We start from the raw sequence: 23,056 nt of genomic DNA on the forward strand, positions 1-23,056 counted from the left end.
TTCAATGTTGCATGACATTACAGGACTTATATTACAATACGTGATTGGAGCAGTCTGACCCCCAGGTCCTCCATAGATCAGCTGTCTGAAGCTCCTGCAGCCTCCAGGTGAGCACTGAAGCCTCTTCACTTAATACCACGCACAACGCTGTACATATAGGGGCTGTGTTGGTATTGCAGCTCAGCCCCATTCATGTGAATGTGACTGAGCTGACGCTGTACCATGTGACAGATGAACATGGCATCATCCATACCTGAAAGAAGCTGTGATTTTTCTGGCATTTTCAAACAGCGAAATGGGGGGGCTTGATGTCAAACCCCCAGCAATCACTTATTAATGACTATAATTATTAAGGAAAATCCCTTTAAGTAAAACAAATACTACAAATACCACGGACTTCCCAATATGCTTAATAGAAATCTAATCATTCTGTCAAAACTTGGTAGTCCAGATTATTGAGGTACAAGTGCTTACCATGCTATGCCCAGAAAGCATAACATAATGAACATTAATATAATCACCATATAAATATATATAATCACCATATAATCTAAGTGCTAGAATCTTCAAAGGACCGATATATTTTAGACTATAGGTTACTGCACCTTTGTAAGCAGGTCTATAGTTATTCCTCTAAGCCAGTGCTTCTTGAACCAATAGCCAGGCCTTAGTGGTGATGTTGGTAAGGCGCAGTAGGAAAGGCAGGTTTGGTATACATTATGATAGGCTGCACATATGGCTGAAGAAACCTCGGTTTAGTAACACAAGTGCCTTGTTTTAAGATAGATCAAGGTAGTTTTAAAAAGTTTGGCAGGATCTCCAACCTTTAGTATGACCCAAGGACCTCCTTGTTGAGGTTAGGGATAATAGTATCTTAGATTCCATAAGGGCATTTGGCAGCTTGCACCAGTTTACTAGCCATCATAGAGGTCTAGCAATTTTTCTTTCTGCTTTTAGATTGCCAGATACATTATACTGTATTATTTAGAGTCATAGTCTATAATATAATCTATAACAGGACAGTGGCCTATGAAAACTATTGGTTGTGCCCACACTAAGCGCTATGGGGGTTCCTAGCTTAACCCTTCCCAATTCCACCTCTTAATTTATGGAGCAGAAAGAAAAATCAGACTCCTTTTCCTGCATACAGAGCAGAATACCGTGATCCACATTTATAGTTCGGGTAGACAAGAAGGAATATTTAGCAGCTTGCCTGCAGTGTTATTAAACCTTGCTGCAGAATGAGACATTAAACATTCATATTGGATTTCAATGAAAAGCTTCTAATATTACGTCTAACTGTACATTGATATTAAGACGTGCCGATAACTGTAAAAGTCGTAGACAAGGTTTACTTGTAATATATATGATTTCTAGGAATAAGTTCCTGCGCAGACTAAACAAGTGTATCGATGTGTCGGAGTACGGTAACTCTATGCAGATGTCAGATAGCAAACTAGTTAGAAACAAATGCAGTTTTCTGTGCAATTCCAGGAACTGGATGGGCTGCAATGCTGTCAATATCAAATCATCACTTCATTCCTCCTATTTCTTCCTAAAGGGAAATGAATCTTTGGTTTCTTGCAGCTTTTCAGAGATCTTGCCTTTTGTTTCTTCCATCTTTTCACTGATCATGTCTCTGGTTTCTTCCATTTTCTCACTAAAAAGTTCTTTGGTCTCCTCCATCTTGTCCTGTATATAGTCTTTCACCAATGGCGGGGTAGACAAGTAGCCATATTTCCGGAGATATTTAACACTAATAGAAGTCCCTCCTAATGTTACGGTATATCGAACTGGAGTTGCGATCTGAATAGGGAAACAAAAATAAAAGAATATCGATTAGACTGGCGAATTCTGCACTTCCAGCCACATTTCTACCGTTCATACAATCCGACTAGCACAGCGTTCCTCCCGCATTGAACAGGGCAGCATTCAATAGAATGAATGGAAAAAATGCAGCTTGCATCACTGGAGAAAGAGTAACAAGTCACTATACTACATAAAGTGGAGATGTGAATGGTGTGCAAGAATGAATTCGCACCCATGTAATTTTCATTGTTTCCTTACATTCTAGAGTGAAAACAAAATGGAAAATAGAAGACATTGATTTCTATGGAGGCATTCAGGAAAAAAAGACGATAAGAATGCTCTTTGTGCCCGATTAACACAACTGTCAATGCCAATCTTCCCACTAATGTCGCACAACACTGATCTATTAGGATGAAGTTCAAATATCCAGGAGTGGTGAATGGATAATAGTAGATAGATGGGCCATGTATTAAACAAGAATACACCCCAATGGAAGTGCTTGCAGGTCAGAGCCGCGCTGCTCTACAAGGGGGTTAAAGGCATAAAGGATGCCTCCATCAAAAGTGATGTGAAAACCTGTAGTTTTGTATCTCAGACCATACATAGAGGTCTACTCAAAAGGTCACAAAATCACTAAGAATTTTACGTGGGTTTGAAAGAAAAAAGAAAAACACAATCCCTTGCTGCATCCATGTCTCCTATAGAGCTGGTCATATATGGGGTGGTAATTTGGGCCGATACCATAAATCACACCATATAGGAGGACCAATGAACAATTCAGAGGATCGATCATTAAGCTAAATGCTCTGCAAATATATTCCTCTAATTCCTGCCAATATTATTTTCTTATTGCCAGGGAAGTATTAAATCCTTACTGAATCAGTGAAGGTTTTTAAATGGGACGTCTCTATAGTGAGAATGCTGTTAAACCATAAAACCCCATGGCCTACTTTATTAACGGGAGTCTATTCCCCCACCCCAGCATATTCAACTGCCTATACCTTATACCCTATACAGAGCACATTACAGTCATAAACATCATATATGTTATGTGTGTCACTTCTGTAGATCTGGAAAAAAATAGCCTGAAGAAGTCTTATGAAAATGAAGCCGACTTAGCCCTGGATTATGCCACTCAGACCGCTACCATCTCCTGCCGTTGCCACCAGTGCTGTGGGAGCTGATCCTCCTACTGCTATGACTTAGCAAGAGCAGGCTGAAGGTCTAGCCCCAGTGCACTGACTGCCAAAGTTACTATGATATGTTTCAGTAATACATGTGCCCTGGACAAGGAAGAAATCCTGCATCAGCCTCCACTGGGAACACTTTATCTTCCCAAGACCAAAAAAGATCAGGTAGTGGAAACGGAAATGCCTGATCCTTATCTCCAGGACATCTGGCATTAGAGGTGATTCAGAAGACCCTCCATTCATATCACAAGGTGATGCACATCTGATGTCTACGGCTTACTTTAGGGCACGTTCACACAGAGTTGGATTTCAAGGCAGAACAAATCTGCCGCTAGATTTGAAAGCAGATTTTTGTATATGGATTTCAAAACTTGTTGTTTTCTTACACTTAATGGAATTCAGTGGAAAATCGTCCTTAAGATATGGAAATGCTCCCTATAGGAAGCAAATTAGAGATTCTTAAAACCATCTCAAAATATGATCCAAAAACTGTGTGAACATACTCTTACACCACAGGCCTGTTGCTGAGCATATTAGAGAGGATAATAGTTAGTAGCAGTAGTCATCCTACTACAGAGAACGTGGAAGCCACCAGAGTTTCCCAGAAAATTTATAAAAGGCTCCTAGATTCCTTTTCATGGCAGTAAAGCCTCATCTCTGGCACGGAAGACGTTGACATATTCCCTTCATTAAGGATTCTGTTGCTGCATGTGACATATACATGCGTCTAGTCCCTTTACCACAATGGTCTAATTATCAAGGTATCCAAGTTATCTTGTGGAGCGCCAAGGAAAAATAATCACATCCTCTGTCAGAAAGCTCCTAGCAGGATGTTAGTGAGAGGAAGCTGAACAGAGAAGTATTGTGACAGATTAAACATGACGTACTTGAAATTCAGTCACAAGATAACCATTATATACACACAAATGCAAGTGTAATAAAGCAATCTATCCATCTATTATATATAATTTTTGGGGGATTTCCTTGGCTTGAAGTATTTTGAAAGTACTCCACTAACAAAAACCTGAAATTCCAGCAAAGGAACCCACACATGTCCATGAGTTTTACACTGGTTCTAAGCCCAATATGCACAAATAAGTGACAGATACATTGGTATTACAGGCCGCCCTCCAGGGGCTTTTGCTTTCCTTTACGGTGCTAAGTTTTAACTTTTTAAAATCCATTTTTTTTTTTCACAGCTTGCTAGGAGGATCTGTGTGTGGGCAGTATATCTTGCACAGGCCTGTGTCGCATCTTTGTCCTTATGTGTGCAGTCTTTGTTCTACCCCTGGTGCCTGTTATCTCCATGTTCTAGGTCATTGGTGGGGGTCTTCATGTGGGCTGCAGCTGAACACAAGTGCTTGGTTGGCAAAAGCAGACTGCTCTTTTTACCAGTTACGTGTTGGCAAACAAAAAAAGCTCTGTGTGATGCATTAACAGGTCATACTCATATGGCGATGTAGAGGACTTGCACCATTACTGGAAACAAATCTCAGCAAACTCATGACCCTGCCATAGATTTGAGTACCACTCACTCCAGCATGTCATTCAACACCCCTTCCCCCATGGCCCCACCCTCACCTGCTTGCTCAAACCAAACCAGTTCCCTTTGCACCCAGCTGCCATCTGGCTACAATCTGATCTTCACAGAGTCTCAAGTGTGTAGGGAAATCAGAAAGATAAAAGCAGATAAGGCTGGAGGAACCCATGGGATAAATGCAAAAGTTCTTAAAATGTGCAGAGACCAGCTAAGGGCTCGTTCACATCTGCGCCTGGGAGTCCGTTCTGCAGGTTTCTGTTTCCTGCACAAAACTGGGCAGAAGACGGAAACCTGCCGCCATCTTTCAAACCTATTCATTTGAATTAATTAATTTTCCGTCCGTGAGCGTTTTATGCTCTCCGCGGCAAAACGGTTTTGTTTTTTTTTTAAACCGGACACAGAGTCAGACATGCAGTACTCTGTGTCCGGTTTAAAAAAAAAACTGTTTTGCCGTGGAGAGCATAAAACGCTCACGGGCATGCAGAAGACGGGAACCTGAGAACGGAGTGCCGAATGCTGGTGTGAACCCAGCATAAGTGGTGTTATTACACACATGTACAATATGAGCCTGAAGCTGGATACTACAACTGTGTAAAATAGCTTGTGTGGTACCAGTTCTAATGACACCTCATCCAATGGACCTCAACAGCAACAGACCTGTAGCACTGATGAAGGTCCTAGAGAGACTGGTCCTGACACATCTCCGACCTCTGGTGAGCCCTGCTATGGACCCACTCTAGTTCGGCCAGGCATTGGGGTAGATGACGCCATCATCCACCTTCTTCACAGAGCTCTTTCTCACATGAAGAAACCCAGGAACACTGAGAATAATGTTCTTTGATTTCTCCAGTGCTTTTAACACCATTTAGCCAGGGCTACTGAAAGACAAGCTGGACCTTGCTGGAGTTGACCATCACCTGTCCAACTGGATCCTAGACCACATCACAAACCGACCTCAATATGTGAGAGCCCAGGGATGTGTGTCTGACACTGATCTGTAGTACGGGGGCACCACAAGGTACAGTTCTTGCCCCTTTACTCTTCACTGTACACTGCTTACGTTAGGTGCAACTCATCGAGCCATTACCTCCAAAAGTACTCCGATGACTCTGCAATATAGTAGGCCTCATCACTGACTGAAACGACAGGTAATAGAGACTTAAACCGGGACTTTATGGAATGGTGCCAGCGGAACCACCTCAGGATTAATGCTGGGAAGACCAAGGAGTTGGTGGTGGACTTTAGTAAGAGAAGATATGCACCAAAACCAGTGGACATCCAGGGGACAGGCATTGAGATAGTCAAGACCTACAAGTACCTGGGTGTGCTCCTCAATAATAAGCTGGACTGGGCTGATCACCTGGATGTGCAGCACAGAAAGGGTCACAGCAGGCTCTACCTGTTCAGGAGGCTGAGGGCCTTTAGAGACCAAGGGTCTGCTAGGGGAGTAGAATAACAGCCAGGGACAGAAATAGACTTGACAGGCTGGTTAGAAGGGCCAGATCTATGCTGGGGAGCCCACTGGACCCAATACAGATAGTTGGTGATAGAAGGACACTGTCTGTGGTGACCTCCATGTGGGAGAACAACTCCCATCCCATGTATAAGACCGTATTAGCACTGGGCAGTACTGTAAGTGACCGACTGCTTCACATCAAGTGTGAGAAGGAGATTGGGGGATCCTTCCTCCCAACTGTGGTCAGGCTGTATAATCAACAGCAGGCTAATAGCGGGTTCACACTAGCGCCTGCTCTCCACTTTGCAGGTTTCCATTTCCTGCCCGAGAAACTGGACAGGAGACTGAAACCGGCAGGCAGTTTTCCAACCCATTAATTTGAATGGGTTTCCAAAGTGTCCACCCGTGAGTGGCTGCGAGAGTCTTCTGGTCTCCACGGCGAAAGTTTTTATTTAAAAAAACAAACAAAAAAGAAAAAACAAAACATGGTTTTACCGCGGAGACCAGAAGACGCTCACGGCCAGACACTGACTGCTGGGTTTCCTTCTCCTGTCGGCAGAAGACAGAAAACCACAAAGCGGAGACCGGGGGCTGCTGTGAACCCACCCTAAGCGAAGAGCACTCCGCACAGGGAACTAAATGATCCTGAGTCTTTCATTTTTCTTCTTAGTTGCTATGACCCCTAGTATCTTTTCTATCTGCTATTCTGAGCTCGTATGTGTACTTTCTTGTAATAGATTACTGTATTATCCAGGCTGCTGTAACACACTGAATTTCCCCATGGTGGGACTATTAAAATGATTATCTTATAATCATAGGGTATACCCAGCCACTTACTGGGGCTCTAAAATCTACCCCATGTTAACCTAATAAGGTTGTACAATATGTACCTGCATACTCTTTAGACAACATGATTCTTAATTTGGTTAAACGCATTAGATAGAAGTTGAGGGTTGTACAACCATTGGATGACTTATCTTGTGAACAATAATTTCAGTGATGTAGCCACACACATTTTAGTCCATACTGGCGGTTACAGTTGTTCGCACTTCTGTAGAAGTGAAAAATCTATTATATAACCATGGATCAAAATCTCAAACAAGGCCGACTACATTCCAAAGGAGGACTGTGATAAAACTGTCCGCAAAATTGTCCATGTTCATCAACTTTAGTGTAATGTGTATGGACACCTTTACATCCAAGGAATAATAGTATTATTAACCATTTACTCCTAATGAAGTATAATTTTACTGAATACCACAAATGGGTAAAGAGATAAGATTCTTCCTAGCAGCACCAGTGTGGAGGCTGTAAACCAATCTCATTGTCATATGGGATTATCACAGCAGTTGCAGTTCCCTAAACCCTCCCTTAAAGCCCACTGACAGATTATCTGGTCTCCCACCAAGTGCAGACATTCTCTCCCTGTCTATAGAACGAAGTACACATTATATAAGCTCCTACCATTCTGCAGACACAAAACAGTGATGATTCAGACATTAATGTAGAATTTGTTTTTTCAGATGTTATTGTTAATGGTGTGGCTTTAGGCTAGGGAATGCTATATTATACAGAAGAATATTTCCAATCTTGGCCATGGTCTGAGCAGACATCAGCTCCAGACAGTCTCTCACTGTGGAGGAACTGGAAGGTGTAGAGTCTTTTGACTTATGGGGTAGAAAATTAGAAACTGGTGCTAGTTTCTCCAACAGGTCACAGCTACTAGATGGTGTTTCCAGCGGCAGGACATCCTATCATTGATATCAGGGTCATGTTTAACAAAAAGGGATAACCCAATGTGGACAACCCTTTAAAGGGACTTTCCACTGGGTAAGTAAGATTTACCAGAGGCCCAGAATAGGTTAAAAAGCAGCAATACTTACCTGACTGACTTCCCTGCAGCCTCCTCCCCAAAAGTCTCTACTTCCAGATTCCTTTTCATACAGAAGAATAGGACCGCAGTGGTGACCAACCTCAGCCAGAGAGTTATTTGTACAGCACATCCAGTGTGTAGAGACTGATGGGGACCCAAGCAGCATTGGAAAGGTGTTGGGACTATTGCTTCTATCATCTATTTGTTTTATCATTCTGAGCCTTTGCCAAATAAAGTGGTTTTCCAGCAAACATCAGCTACAATATGATACATCTTACATCTTCTATCCATTGTATTGCCAAGGTTTTGCTACTGATAGGATCTCAGTGCTGACCACTGCATTGGTCTCCATGTTGTAATGGTTTCCAGAAATGTGAACAATCACAAATCTGGCCTCAGTGGTTTGTAATGCTGGCATTTCTTTACTTCTGCCTTGGAGGACTCTGCTTTACCATTCCCACGATGGTTTTGTCTAATTTCAGAGCACCTCACTTTATGATCATACGCACTTCTGATTTAAAGGGAGTCTCTCACTAGGGTGCAGTCTATTATACCAGCACCACAGATCAGGCTCACTTGTATGTAACACCTTTATCTCCATGAAAATTCTTGCCTCTATGCAGAGATACAAATTTATTTCACAATATGCAAATGAGCAGTTTGGAGCACTGAGGGTGGCTCACTTGCTCCAATCTACTGTGCCCCCACATTGCTCTAATACGCCCTCCTTCCATCTCCTTTGGGTGACTGAGCCAGGAAGTGATGCTAAAAATCTCGCCCGGGCCTGTGTTCTCACGTTAACACTGGCACATCGGAGCGGTGTGGGACAGTTTGGAGCAACAGAGCCCCCAGAAGTCCAGACTGCTTATCTGTAGATTGTGAAATAAGTGACTGACTATCTCAGGAATGGAGGCAAAAATTTTCTTGGGCACAAGGTTGTTACATTCAATTGTGTTGCTGATTTAATATGCTTCACCCTGATGACATGTAAATGCTATACATCACACATTCAGCAATAAAGCTCAGTACATGGCGCTTGTGTGCTAGGCCTGATAAGTAACAGCTAATCTTCATTTTCAGCACTTTTACTTTTGCACAGAACACACAGAGCGGATGTAGCAAAATTAAGCACTATAAAGGTAAGCAGCTTTGATCAAGCTGAAAAGCCTGCTTAACAGTCTAGACATGAGGAAAAGCATGCTGGAACCGGTGGATAGCGTAGCTGCGAGCAACTACAAAAACTACTCAGTTCCAGACTAGTCCCGTGTCCTAGATTATAATCACACCTGCAAGCTGAACAGAATGGAATCTGGCAGAAGTGAAAGAGGAGCTTAAAGAGAAAGAAAAAACCCACAAATTCCATTATTTTCTGCCAGACAAAAAGACAGACTATACATGTTGTATAATAAACCAATATGGCGTCTGTTTATCCACACCGAAACTATTAGACATCAGACAATGTAAGGGAAGACATATCACAGGTTACACAATCTTCTGTGATGTAACACTGACTGTAGAAGATATTTCAAGGTATCGAACGTCACACAAAAACATTCAATGTAAGTTGGTACCATGTTCTGTGTTCTATACAACTGTAGGCTGCAGACTACATTCAGAGTTCAGACATGACAAAGAAGCGATAAGATTTTTTAATTTTTTTTTTTTTTTTTTTTAGAAAATCTGATTTTTTTTTTTTTTTTTTTACCATCCAAGTAGTCAATGGGACCTTTGGGGCCTATGTTCATATAAGGAGATGCTAAGTCTCCATGGGCTCATAGATGAGTGAGTCTATTATGGTTGGATGGAACAGTGTAAGGGTCGGTTCACATTAGCTTATGTGTTCCGTCCGGAAGGAGTCTGTATGAGGAACACATACCAATTATTTGTGTGCGGCAAGCACACGGACCCCATTATAGTCTATGGGGTCCGTGCGCTTTAACTGCACAGCGCTTGCAGTTGCGCTTGTATTCCGTCTGGGGGGTTCCTCATGTGGACGGAACACATCAGCTATAGTGTGAACCGGGCATATGGCTGGGAGAGGTTGAGTGTAGGGATCTTCAATAGTGATAGGATATCCAGACAAATGTCTTTGCCATAAGTAGTAAATCTCACAAAACTGAAATAATGAATAGCGCAGGTTACAAGAAGGGGGCTGCCCCAAGAGGCTGCAAGCCCAGTTTTTAATCTAAAGCAAACGAAAAGGGAAAAAAAAAAAGCCCATCACAACATCTTCATCCAATTGAGTCTTTAAAAAAAAAATAAAAATAAAAACCCGTGTAGGTAGATACATGCTATGTGTTACCATAAAGACTCCACTGTTATTATGGCGACCTTTTTCCCCCACTTTTTTTTTATGTTTACCAAATTATCTCAATTTTCTCCAATTCAGGAATTACTGAGGAACGTCGCAATGCAATGTAATGAGAAAATCTGCTCCAGAGTGATTATTTCATAGACAGTACAAGTAATTACTGAAAGAGACGTGTCAGGAGCCGTGACAGGTCCTCTTTAACATGACTGCAATTTTACTTGGTGCAAGATGATGTCATACACGTATTTAGAGATAGCGAGAATACACGTTTCCAGACAGGAACCACTACAAACAGCAATGAATTTAATACACACAGTCTACAAAGGATCTATATCCACTTATAGCCGGCGTACACTTTTTATTGTTGGTCTTGACATGCTGGAGTGCTTCTAGATGATGCAATGAGAGGGAATTTTCAGTAAAAGCATGTGTCAATGTCAAATATTTGTGAGGAAAATAAAAAGACAATGAAGAAAGATCCCTTACTACACCCCCAGCAGCCCTGACTCTCATCACCATGACTCCTCTAGCACCGGGCTGTCAGACTTGCCAGTGTTATAATGAGCAGGCAATAATGTGGCTTTGTTATAGAAATATATCACTACAAAAAGGGGATTTAGTATGTACTGGCCACGGCACAGAATGACTGAAGGGCATACTGAGATAATTGATGGCAAGTTAGCATTAATCCCAACTTGGATTGTGGAAGCGAATGAATACAGGTCACAGACAAGCGAGCCAGTGATCCAAGGTGGTCTGGACATCCTACTACACATTCCTTCATATGACAAGCCTTATTAATTTGTCATAAGACGCTAATTCTATAAAGGAATGCACAGAACACAAGGCAATTACAGTGAAGAAGCCCACTCCATACATCTCTGCTTACCTTATACAAGGCATATGCTGTGAGCACGTTCCCGCTCCCCGAATTCTTCAGGATGTTCACTATACTTTCAGGCAATCCAATGAACTCCAGGAAAGGAACCACATTTATTCCTCTGTTAAAAAGTCAAGAGAAATATGTTAAGCAGATGAGAATACCCCAAATCCTTGCGGCGGTGAGACAATACTTTGTATACTCTCTATCCTGTACGTAAACCATCATAAAACTGTCAGAGAACATAGTACTAGAAGATCAGAGGCTGACTGCAAGTGGACAGTGTACAAGTACATGACTTATGAACATAGTGCGCCCTCTACTGGATCTTAGGAGTTATAGCTAGTGAGTAGGCCATGAAACCTTGTCTAAATTTGATAGATAACAGCTAATAACAGTCCTATGTACTTTAAAGCACCTTAATACAGCCAAAGGGCAAAGAGATAGCTATTAAAGGGAGTGTCACGAGGGTGAAATATATTAAACCAACAACACATAAGTCAGGCTCACCTGAACATAACACCCTTTTCCCCCATGAAAATTCATGCCTCCATTGCTGGGATATTCATGTATTTCACAATGTTCAGGATGGTGCCAATGCTCCAAACTGCTATACCCTATACTGCTCTAATACACTGGCACGAAGACGAGAACATAGGGCCAGGCAAGATTTCAGTATAGCACCCCAACACCGCTGTGCGGAGCAGAACTGTTTGGGGCACTTCCGTTGCTCCAGACTGCTCATTTGTATATTGTGACAAGTGACTCTCAGCAACAGAGGACCAGATTTTTAATTGTGTTACTGGTTTATTAAGCGTCAGCCTGGTGACAGACTCCTATTAAGGCTAGATGCACAAAGTGGTGCAAAACGGCCATCTTGTACCTGAGGGGCAGCGGTATTCAGATACCCCATACTCACAGTGAAAACGACAGAAAATAGGACATGACATATTTTGACGGTCCGTGACAATGGTCATGTGAATAGCCCCCACTCATTCACAGTAAAATCAATTCTGTGTGACATACGTTTAAAGAAAAACAAAACAAAAAAAAAAAAAAAAAGATGGACGTCACATGGCCAGTTTTCACTGTTGTGTGGATCTAGCCTAAAACTGAGTAATGTATGCTCATGGCCTATTCACTGGCAGAAGAAGCTTGGGTTTACACCGGAACAGAAACAAGGGATTTTACTCCTCTTAGGAAAAGGTCCCGACCAAACTGGACACAAGTGGAATGAAGTAGGTAAGAGGTTTAAAAAAAACAAGAAAAAAATATCAATAATCTATTAAATAAAGGGTTAGCTATAAAGTTTTAGGCTGAAGCGAGGATAAGAGGGATATGAATGTAGTGGTGGTCAAGTCCGCATCTTGCTGTTCCATTCACAATCTATGGCATCGACACAATAGTTGCCAAATCTGAAGCCCAAACAACGTATATTGGGCATGGATTCGGTTTTGGTCGCTGTACAGTACATTTGCTGGACTATTAAGAATAAGATGTTTTAGAAGTGAAAATGGCAATTTCTCTAATGGGAGAAATATGAATATCATCAATACATTTGGGAGATGCATGGCAGTGCTGAAAAAAAAATAATCCCAATTTCCCTACAAATATTCCTTTTCGCCACTGACTCCTAAATCCTCCCTTTCTAAATGATAGGGATTATGGTGCATATTCACATATCATTATAGCCATGTATGATTTTCTAATCTACCTGAAGTCACACTTCTGATGACTTAGTGTCATTCCTAGTCATAGTAGGTTATTTATATTGGAAGCAATCATTGCGTCTTTCCAACTAATATAGTACCAGGTATGCAGTAAGAAGCCATTACCACCAGACCTAGAGTGTGGCAGATACCTCTATGCACTAAGGCATCTATAGACCTCTATGTATTGTATGCATATTCAACTCCAAAGAGGATTATTGAAATAACAAAAACCCCATCAATGGAAACAAAGTGGGATTCCTCTAGGATAAATTGTCAGAACACGACGCAATCTGTCTGGGATACTTTAATAGCTTGGAGGACGCTAAGTTTAGACTGACATTTGCGATCAGTAGCAGCTAGAAAGGGCAATAATGCCAGCTGGTTGAGGGGTAACTAAAACAAACACTTGTACTATAATATGCGCTGATGTCAAGTGCTGAGCTTTCCAGCTGTAGACTGGCTATGTGGAAGCAATGTGTACAGCTGACGTGCGCTACGCACAGGAAATTGTATTCCAAAAACAGAAACAGATGTGAAAAACATAGATGTAAAAAACGGGAACGGGAAGCGACATAATCTGACATTGTTGAGAATATTTCTGTAACTTATAATGAAACAACGTATCTAAAAAGACAGAATTGCAGCAATCTGACCACAGACATGCCATAAAAGTCTGAAGTCACATCTGGGACCCAAAATTAATTCTATAGCAGTGGTCCACTGACTGCTTTCCCCATAGTCCTGCCAGGCAGGGGACCAGAGGTTGGACAGGCCTCTATCAGACATTTATAGCGTATTTTGTTAAGAGTATCCCTTTACATCAGTAATACAAGTTATAAAGAAGAAGTACTCCATTCTAGTTATCTGGCTTATATAGTCTTATTTCTTGAATTACATATTACATTACAAACATAACACGTTTTGAACTGGATTCATATTAAAATTTTATATCCATCTATGTATAGCTCCTGTATCTAGATATTGCTGTTTCATACTTGTTATAGTGCCCCCTGGTGTTCTTTTGATGCACTTCAGAATGCCCGTTAATATCGGCTGGATGCTAGAAAACAAACTTTGTCCCAAGCCCCATCTGTATTAAACGTGCGATTTCTGTTTCTGCAGCTCTCATCACTTTTTAAACTGACAAAAACATGGGTGCGGTTTTGTCTGCTTTGCACCTCTTAATAAATTTGTGGGATTTACTTCAGCGCACTTTGGACTAAGGCTACATAAGCAAGAATGTATGCATTATAGGGTGTGTGTGCCATCCCTGCTCGCCATTCATTTTCAGCAGGAATAGGATCTGTCCCAAGTTTCAGCTGCACTGATCTCAGCACTACTTATCTGCGCCAGTATCACCGAGTCCACTACAGCTGTCATGTCTGACGAAGGTCATTTAGAACGAAACGTAACTTTATATTTAGGGTTTTCAATCATCTTTTATATTAAGCATTTATACAGAGGAGTTTGCAGTGCGATTTAATCTTCTGTATTCCAGAATGACGCAGGAAGCTACACATGGCAGCCAGCAATACTATAACTGGGTACTAGGGCCACTATTTATGCAGTGTTAGGAATGTGAAAAAAAAAAATAAATATCTTTATTTCTTCCTATCTTATATGCCTCCCTGTTCATTATAGGCAAAGCAAAAACTGTAGTGGAACCTGTACCTTAAAATGCACTTATGGGAAATCCTGAAGACATGCAAGATAAAAACACAGTTCAATGCTAGGGCCATGCAAGACAAACACACTGCAGAAAATCCATGTAAAAAAATTCAGCAGTGTTCTTCTTTACAAGCAACAAACAAAAAACAAAACAACTTACGGTAATTTCTCTGTCACCAAGAAACCAGATGTCAAACCAGCCATAGTGACAGATAGGTCAGTTATATGCACCAGGTCCTTGAAAAAGCAGTTTTCAGGAACATGCAAATGAGGCTGAAGGTGCAATGTGGTGCCAGAGCATCAGGTTTTCAAAGGAAATCTGTCGGCAGGAATTCACACCCTAAACCAGTCCCAGCACCTTATAAAGCAGCTGGAAAGTGTGAAAATGATCCACATTTTATTGCCTTGTATTTCTGCAAAGTGTGGAAAAGATGTCTCATTCCATATGCTAATGCCCTGTATGAAATCAAGGGGGTGGAGAGTCAGCTGATAAAGTCAAGCTTTCCACGCTTCCCCTACAACAGGGACGTCCGTGCTCCACTTCTCCGAAATCCTGCAAATGATGGTGGTGACGCACGCCAAGGCTATGCGCTCCTCATCCTTATGCCACATGTGCAGAAAGCAGAAGAAGCCAGAGAACATACACCGAGGGATTTTAGGAAAGCCGAGCAGTGCACAAACCACCGGGGTGTGGAAAGCTTGACTTTATTGGCTGACTCTCTACAAGTCATTTGCATAAAACAACTTTATATAGCACCAACTTATTCTGCCGCACTTTACGAATCATGGAAGCAAACATCTTTTCCCACACACATTTACATATTTACAATTTTTTTTTTACTTCTTTTTCTCTAAAGGATGGTGCCCCGCATAATGAGGGAGATTTATCATTCCTTGTATGCCAGTTTTCTGTGTACAAGAAATACAAATAAATAAAATAAACTGAGCAAACCAGGTTTTCAGCCACTTTCCTGGAAAGGGTATGGAGAAGGTTGCATCATGGGCATAGCCACTAGCCTTGTCATGTTTATCATCATTTACGCCAGGTTAGTGACAAAGGAGATCTAGTAGATCTACAAGTAGAGTAGATTTCAGTGAGGGTGCATGGCCCTGCAGAGGGTGCACCCGATGTGGAGATGTGTGTTTCCTCATAAATGAGATGCAGCTTCCGCCACTGCAATGGATATGAAAACTGGCACTGGTCTTCATAAATTTGCATTCAAATACTCAATGGGAAAAAGCACAGCCCACTCACGGTATCCTCCACGATATGGTTGTTGTATATGATGCCATCTTCCTTCCAGAGTTAACCAATGCACAGACTGTGAAGCCTCTTCGGCTTGAGGCAAAATGAAGACAATTGAAAAAAATCCAGCAGCCGGTTACTTCATTAAAACATGACTTAATTAAATAAACATTTGGCAAAAAGTTTAAATCACGGGATCAAGAAAACCCCCATGTGATACCAAGCTGACGCGTTTCAGAGAAAACAGAAGTCTCCTTAATCATAGCTATGATTAAGGAGACATTTATTTAGCTAAATGTTATGTTTTAATGGAGTAATCGGCTGCTAGATTTTCCTCCGTTGCCTTCATAAATCTGCTACAATGTTCTTTCAATGCATTGGGGTTGCTCTGATATGGATTTTCTGGTGGCAGATTCACTTTACATCTCATCCACCATGCTATCACACTATTGCTGGGGGTCAGCCACCAGTGAGTTTGCAACACTAACCCACCACCATTACTGCCCATGTGGCTCTGGTCTTCTGGGCTAAAAATATAGATAGGTACATAGACAGACACCTGGAAATGCCACTGTGTAGCAAATGCTAAGAACAATTTTGAAGTCATTTTTTTTTAGCCCAGAAAAGCCCTTTAAAGAGACAACAAAAACAGACAAGTTAATGGCGACATCCACTGAACTTCCAAGTTAGACACCAGAAGTTTGCACTGACTACCAGGATAAAAGACTTTGTCCTGCCCTTCACCTCGTATACCATTTACTTCCTTGCAGACACTTACTTTACAGCTGCATAGTAAAAGGTTCCAAGCCATACACTGGACGTCAGCACGTGGACGGTCACCATAACTTTCCCATACTGCTTAAAAGTCTTTTTAAACCTCTGCACTAGGCCAATGGACTTGTCTTGTAAAGGATCTGTTTCTTCTACAATAACAGCAGCGTCATCTGCAGGGCTTGCTTCTTTACTTTTTACTGGAATACTGGTATCAAGAGATGGGCTTTGAGGGTCTCCTTTGTCTTGTGATGAATCTTGTCTAGGGGTTGAATAGAACCTTTGCCCATGACACATTATAACCTGGCATCCAATCCTTGGCGAAATAAGGTATCTTTGTTTTCTACATGCTTGTAACGTTAACGTAGAAATGGATGCTATACTGGAATTGCATCTCAGATATAAGGTCCTTAGGAGATGCATCATGACATCAAGCCTGTGAGCAAAAGAAATAAAATATAGTCACACCAGTAATATGAGAGCCGGGAAGAAGAAGCTGAGAGCTTTGAAATGTTATAATCTGTCATCATTATGAGTTTGCCATTAAAAAAACGTATCATCTACTGAAGACTCAAGTTTTTTGTTTTTTTATATTTCCTACCCACTGGCTAACATGGTACAAAAACAACATTTTCCTTACACTTATGAGAATAATAGCAAGCATGTGCAGCTTTCTATACAGAGAAGGAAACAACTGGGTGCAGGAGGAAAAGCAAGAATACTCAAAGAAATAGATACATCTTTTGTAGTATCTTGTTAGATGTACAAATAAGTATAAGGGTTGAGGAAATGTACGTGCTGAGCAGTAAAAAACTAAAGCAGGTAAAGGCTCACTGACAGTGTAGCCAGGGCATTCTACCCAGAGGACACAAAGCTTCGTTATCCATCAAGGTCTCCAAAAGCTGTGAATGTTCATTTATACTGTGCCCAGGCATAACCTAGATACATCATAAAACATGGCACAAATATGGGGGACCCACTCCAAAGGATTCACAAGCCAACAGAATGAAGGGATCAAGTGTGACCGCTCACTGGATAAGTACCCCTTAATGTTATCTGGTACATAGGAAGCATGCCACGACTCCCTAGAAATCTGTTTGATGCATTTCTGGTTTCCAATTTAGTAAAATAAGTTTATTGTTTGCCAAAGAATGAGAAAAGTTTATGTGAATAGCTACATTGACAGGGTGTCATCTACCAGCACACTAAGCCAGATCATGGTATGCACCACATGGGAAAAGCCTGTATTCAAAACACATATACAGGCCTAGGCCTATCCTTGTGGCAGCCGGCACGGTGGAGAGTCTGCTGAAGCAGACCTGCTCATTATATAGAGTCCGGCTAGTTCACACGGGGACATGGAGGCTGATTTTGCTTCAAAATCAGCCCCTTTACAATGGAGCCCTATGTGAACAGCTAGCTTTTTTTTCTGCTAGCTTTTTTTTTCTGCTAACTTTTTTCTCTGCTAGCAGAAAAAGAAGCAACATGACCTTTCTTCAGGTGTTTTCAGCCTGAAGAAATCAATGGGAGTCTATGGGGAGCTGAAAAAAAGCCTTGCTGATTTTGGTCGCTTTTTTTGCTGCTGTTTTGGCAAAAAATAGCGACCGAAACAGCAAGGCTTTTTTATGTCACATTTTATGAAGTCACATCCCAGAGGAGTGGTCCTGGGTGTTGGCTTCTTCCTGCAGCCATTTTGTGAAAAAGAACATCAGATTCCATGCCATTTTTTTTTTTATTTTTTGATATTAAAAAGCAGTCAGCTCTGAAAGAAAGCTGTCGGCTCTGCTCTGTCCGAGTTGTGAGCTAAAATGGCGCTTAGAGGCAAAAAGGGGTGGGTTTTGGCCATGCCCAGTGGGCGGGCTGGTTAAAAAAAAAAAGCTTTAAAAAAAAATAAAAATAAATAAATCAGTAACTGAAACAGCATCAAAAACAGTGTACAATGCAAAAAACAGCATAAACAAAAAGCGACGCTGAATTTTCAGTGCCAAAATAAGCGAGCCTTTTTACACGTGTGAACTAGTGAGCAGAAATTATGATCATGAAGATGCAGGTCTGGTATATCAATTTGCCAAGGGGCAAGAATCCATGTCAGATATATACAGAAATTGTGAGGTGGTGGAACCAACTTTAATTCATGTATTCCGTTTAAATGGGTTATCTGGTTTATCAAATTGATGGCATATTCTTAAGATAGGTCATCAATGTTAGATCTGCAGGGGGTCAGACACCTGGGACCTTTGCAGATCACTGATACCAAGGCAATACAAACTGTAGCGGTGAGTGTAGGTATTACAGTACTGTCCCATTGAAATCTGTGAGGCAGCAATGTAGTACACTAGCAGTTAGAGTCTGTACAGCAAGTGAGCAGCTCGGATCTCTTGTACTGCCTTGGTACCAGTAATCAGCGGAGGTTCCAGATGCTGGACCCCCACAGATCCAATATTGATGGATTATCCTAAGAAAGCCAGATTCTTCTTAAAATTTTTTAAGTAAAAAACAGTATATAGAACCCCCCTCCCCAAAACATTACAAGTACAATTTTCCCATTCCTTTCACAAGCTTATAGAGACCTAGTGGGATAAGCTACCTTCTGCAAGATTCGCCTCTGTTGGGGAGGTTGCTGGATCTCCTGGCATTTTCCCCCATTTTTCCCCCCTTCCTTCCTCTCTTCTCTCCTTCTTTACTGCACTCGTCTTTTCCCATCTCCCCCTTCCTTCTTTCTCTCCCTCCTGCCCCATTTCCTCTTTTCCTACCCTTTGTCTATGCACTAGCCTCTTACTGAGGATTTCACTGCTGATATCTCACACCTATGATGCTTATATCTGTATATGTTTGACTTGTTTATCAGCTCCTACTTGTTTGGAGTCTGAGTTTGTATTATTTGTTAAATTTGTTATAGAGATATACCGTATATCTTACCCGTATTTTTCGGACTATAAGACGCATTTTTTCCCAAAAATTTTTTTGGGGAAAAGAAGGGTGCGTCTTATAGTACGAATGTGGCAGGATACAGACCCGGCATCCGCTGTAATTGAAAGGCGGATGCCGGGGAGGGTTAGACGCCAGTACAGGTGCCGGGGCCTGAGACATCGCTACGCTCCTGCAGGAAGCCAGCAGCGGCAGGAGCGATGCTGCTATTCCGGGGGGAGGAACGGAGGTGAGGAATAACAGCATCGCTCCTGCCGCTGCTGGCTTCCTGCAGGAGCGTAGCGATGTCTCAGGCCCCGGCACCTGTGCCGGCGTCTAGCCCTCCCCGGCATCTGCCTTTCTATTACAGCGGATGCCGGTTCTGTATTGGCGGCCCCTTCCCCCCATAGTCCATGACCAGCCGTAATAGTAATATACAGAATGTCCCATAGACGGCAATACAGTTGTATTGCCGTCTATGGGACTTGCAATCAAATCATTGCAAGTTCAAGCCCCGTAGGGTGAGTGGGGGGACTAATAAAAAAAAAAAAAATAAAAAAAAAAATTTAAAAATATATAATAAAAAAATGAAATAAAGTCCTAAATCACCTCCTTTCCCTAGAATACATACAAAAGTAGAAAATCATATGTCAAACACATACACATTAGGTATCCCCGTGTCCGAAAATGCCCGGTCTACTAATAGTTTTCCTGTGTGGTGAACGTCAAAATCAAAAGTGCCAAACCGCCAGGTCTTTCTTCACCGTTTAGCCTCTCATTTAAATAAAAGGTGATCTAAGCAATAGACATTCCCCAAAATTGTATAACTAAAAAGTACATCTGGCCCCGCAAAAAAACGCTCTATGCGTCCCCGTACAGCTGCAGGATCACCTGTCAACGTGGCCTTGCAACTGTTGCAAAACTACAACTCCAATATATTAAATATTTTACCATTTTTTGCTTCAATTTTTTTTTCCCTATTTTCCTCCTCTAAAACCTAGGTGTGTCTTATAGTCTGAAAAATACGGTATTTAATTTTATTTAATCTTCTATTTTGTTATTATGAAATGGACAATCCGTCCACGGGCAGAACATCTTACCTGATCTAAGCACATACAGAATATAGCCAGTTAAGGAATGTCCAGATCACAGTGCGCTGTCACAAGATTTCTAAACATGCGAGCCACATACTGCGCTATCAGTAATGGTTTCTGCAAAATAAAAAAGGACAAAGTGATTTTAATACAAACTACATTTGGTCTACTGAAAGCATTAATTAAATCATTTCACACAAACTACACTTGAGGATGGCCACTTCGCAAGATGATGATTTATATAGATTCAGGTGTTATTAAGATGTAAAATATGGATTCAAATGTGCTGCCTTAAGAAGACAAGCCCTGTCACTATGACCAAGAAGACACTCCAAGTGCCAACTGAGCTGCAAAACCAAGTAGAGTCCCATTGATTTGACACTGATGATCTATTCTAAGGGGGGGGGGGGGGGACGACAATATTTTTTTAATTTAATAATTTTTGGTGATGTTGATCTTAAATTTTCCATGTCATTAACATTTTTTTTATTCATTTTTTAATACCTAGACTTCCACAGGTGCACAGCAGTCTCTAAGCCATATATTAGTATGATCTGTCCTATTCTGTACACGGCAGTCAACTAATTCTATTATCACACACAGAAGTCAAAGAGTCATCTGTTCTGGACGGTCCATATCTCTAAATGTTCAACAGCTCAGGCAAAATAAAAAAAGTGTGACCCCCCCACATAGAATAATGTCCCTTTTCCCCTCACATACAGTATAAGGGGGTCCTTAATACTCCCCACACATTCTAATAGCTCCCATGTGCACCTGAACTACAAAGAACAATAAATCAGCTGCAAGTCCAAGGGCAAATGGGAAGTCAGTGCTAGTCAGGAACTGGCATACAACTCCTATATAAATCACAGCAATCTCCAGAGAGAGTTATAATAAATATGTCAGGCTTGCATCAAAGGTGCGTCACATTATCACCCATCTATGCCAGAAAACAGACGTAGATACCTTGATAGCTCCCGAGCATGTGTAACCCCCGCTGTAGTTGGATCTGTTTCTAGGAAATATGTTACTATTAGGCCCCATGTACAAGGATAAATGACGGCTCTACAGAGTTTGCACTAACAGTATACTGTATGTATAGCAATGTATGTCACCTATGGTATCCCAGCATTCCACTAATATCATAGAAGGACTTGGAGGTTATATCTATAAATTCAATAATACGAAAAGACGATTATCGTATATTCTTTCGATGAGGTATACATATGTAGTGAGGCGACACACAGAGTGCTACAGCTATATAGTATCGTGTGCCACTGTACAGGCTCTACCACGTGCATGAATCCTTATAGCCACATGAAGGTTATCACCTAGAGATGCCAGATGTACCACTGGGCAACATGATAGTAACAGTAATACTGGTGCGTCACCCAGCTTTTCCAGAAACAGGTAAAAATATCTTCACCACGTTGGAAAAATAGGACAATTAAAAGGTTAAATTTACTAATTACCCTAAATGACCTTCCCTAGGTGGGATGCTCCTATAGGGCGTAGTCACACAGACACGAACCTGGCACAAGGGAGGCCGAGAGCTGTGCAGGTGGCCACTCTCTGCGACCGCCACTACATTTTCTACTAGTCGTTGTTACTTTTAGGACTACTTTACAATATTGTATCAAATATTTGTACAATAATAAATCTTTTCAGTGGAAGAAGAAGATGGAAAACTCCCGGCCACACTTAGCTGGGTGTGTGATGGAACAGAAGGGCAATGACATACATCAGAGCCAAAGGTTTCCATACAAGGCCAGGACAATGTGAGTCACTGCCTGAGCTATTGCACAGGATTGCATTGCCCTTATACTTGTCTATGTATCTTCCATAAGTCGCAGTGACAGAGCAGAATGTGCATCATGTTAGTCACTATTCACACTGCTGCAGAAACACTGACTTCACAAATGTAAAAGTAACATTATAAAGTTTCCCCAGTCCTGGCAGAGGACTATACTGCCATACCAGGACACCGTGCCAGGTGAATCCCTGTATACACCCTTCACTGACCCCTGGCAATGGTGCCTGGCCAGGCATGTGCTGCCCCCCACGCTGTCACTTCAAGGGTATGTAAGCAGCGCCTGACCCCCACCACAGGGCACCTCCAGTGCACAGAGCCCGCTTGTACCTGCACCTACCCCCGGCTGCCTTTCTTTCATTCAGCGGCGGCAGATCACAAAGAAGTCTTAAGACTACAGGCTGGGACAGAACCCCGAACTGAGTCCAAACCCGCCCACACCGGGCACTGTGAGCGCATGCGCGACCAGACAACATGGGAAATGTAGTTTCCTGTCGTATTTAAAGGCGCGGGGTTGTTTACGTGCTGCCCAGTAGATATTAGAAGCACGTACTTAGTCTAGAGGAGAGGGGACACATCCCGTTGTATACTGTGATACCTTTGCACCTCATTCTAGTAACTACAGGTCTAATAGCAATGATATAATAAAATTACTTACCCAAAAGCGTTAACGCGTCGTTGTCGCTTATTCTAGAACATGCCGTTGTCTCATACAGCCAGAAGTGGAACATGAATCCGAGGTTGACCAATATTAGTAGGCTGTAATGTCTCCTCCCGGCCGCTGGTGGC

The 23,056-nt window shown here is 41.8% G+C and overlaps 1 protein-coding gene across 2 annotated transcripts; it reads right to left on the reverse strand.

Annotated features, from left to right (window-relative positions):
- Nucleotides 1-1,070: 1,070 nt before the first annotated feature.
- Nucleotides 1,071-23,011, reverse strand: FAM210A (family with sequence similarity 210 member A). Of its 2 annotated transcripts, none has more exons than XM_075270694.1 (5): nucleotides 22,926-23,011; nucleotides 20,464-20,574; nucleotides 16,464-16,892; nucleotides 11,069-11,180; nucleotides 1,071-1,806 (listed from the first exon to the last, which is right to left on the reverse strand). In XM_075270694.1, exons 3-5 carry the CDS (start codon nucleotides 16,880-16,882, stop codon nucleotides 1,546-1,548), a joined length of 792 nt encoding a protein of 263 aa, XP_075126795.1. In that variant the 5' UTR covers nucleotides 16,883-16,892; nucleotides 20,464-20,574; nucleotides 22,926-23,011; the 3' UTR covers nucleotides 1,071-1,545. The 2 variants fall into 2 exon arrangements, with proteins under 2 accessions (XP_075126795.1, XP_075126794.1); XM_075270693.1 differs by lacking the exon at nucleotides 22,926-23,011 and adding an exon at nucleotides 22,608-22,708.
- Between the last annotated feature and the right edge of the window lie 45 nt (nucleotides 23,012-23,056).

Source organism: Leptodactylus fuscus, chromosome 4 (genome assembly GCF_031893055.1).
Source record: "Leptodactylus fuscus isolate aLepFus1 chromosome 4, aLepFus1.hap2, whole genome shotgun sequence".
Taxonomy (NCBI): domain Eukaryota; kingdom Metazoa; phylum Chordata; class Amphibia; order Anura; family Leptodactylidae; genus Leptodactylus; species Leptodactylus fuscus.

Bases quoted from the DNA above. Each gene is read 5' to 3' on its own strand.
- FAM210A (XM_075270694.1), bottom strand. From the start codon at position 16,882: ATGATGCATCTCCTAAGGACCTTATATCTGAGATGCAATTCCAGTATA. The intron at 11,181-16,463 runs GTAAGTGTCTGC...ACTTTTTAACAG, and splicing joins TTTTACTATGCAGCTGTAAA to AGGAATAAATGTGGTTCCTT. The intron at 1,807-11,068 runs GTAAGCAGAGAT...TTCCCTATTCAG, and splicing joins CAGCATATGCCTTGTATAAG to ATCGCAACTCCAGTTCGATA.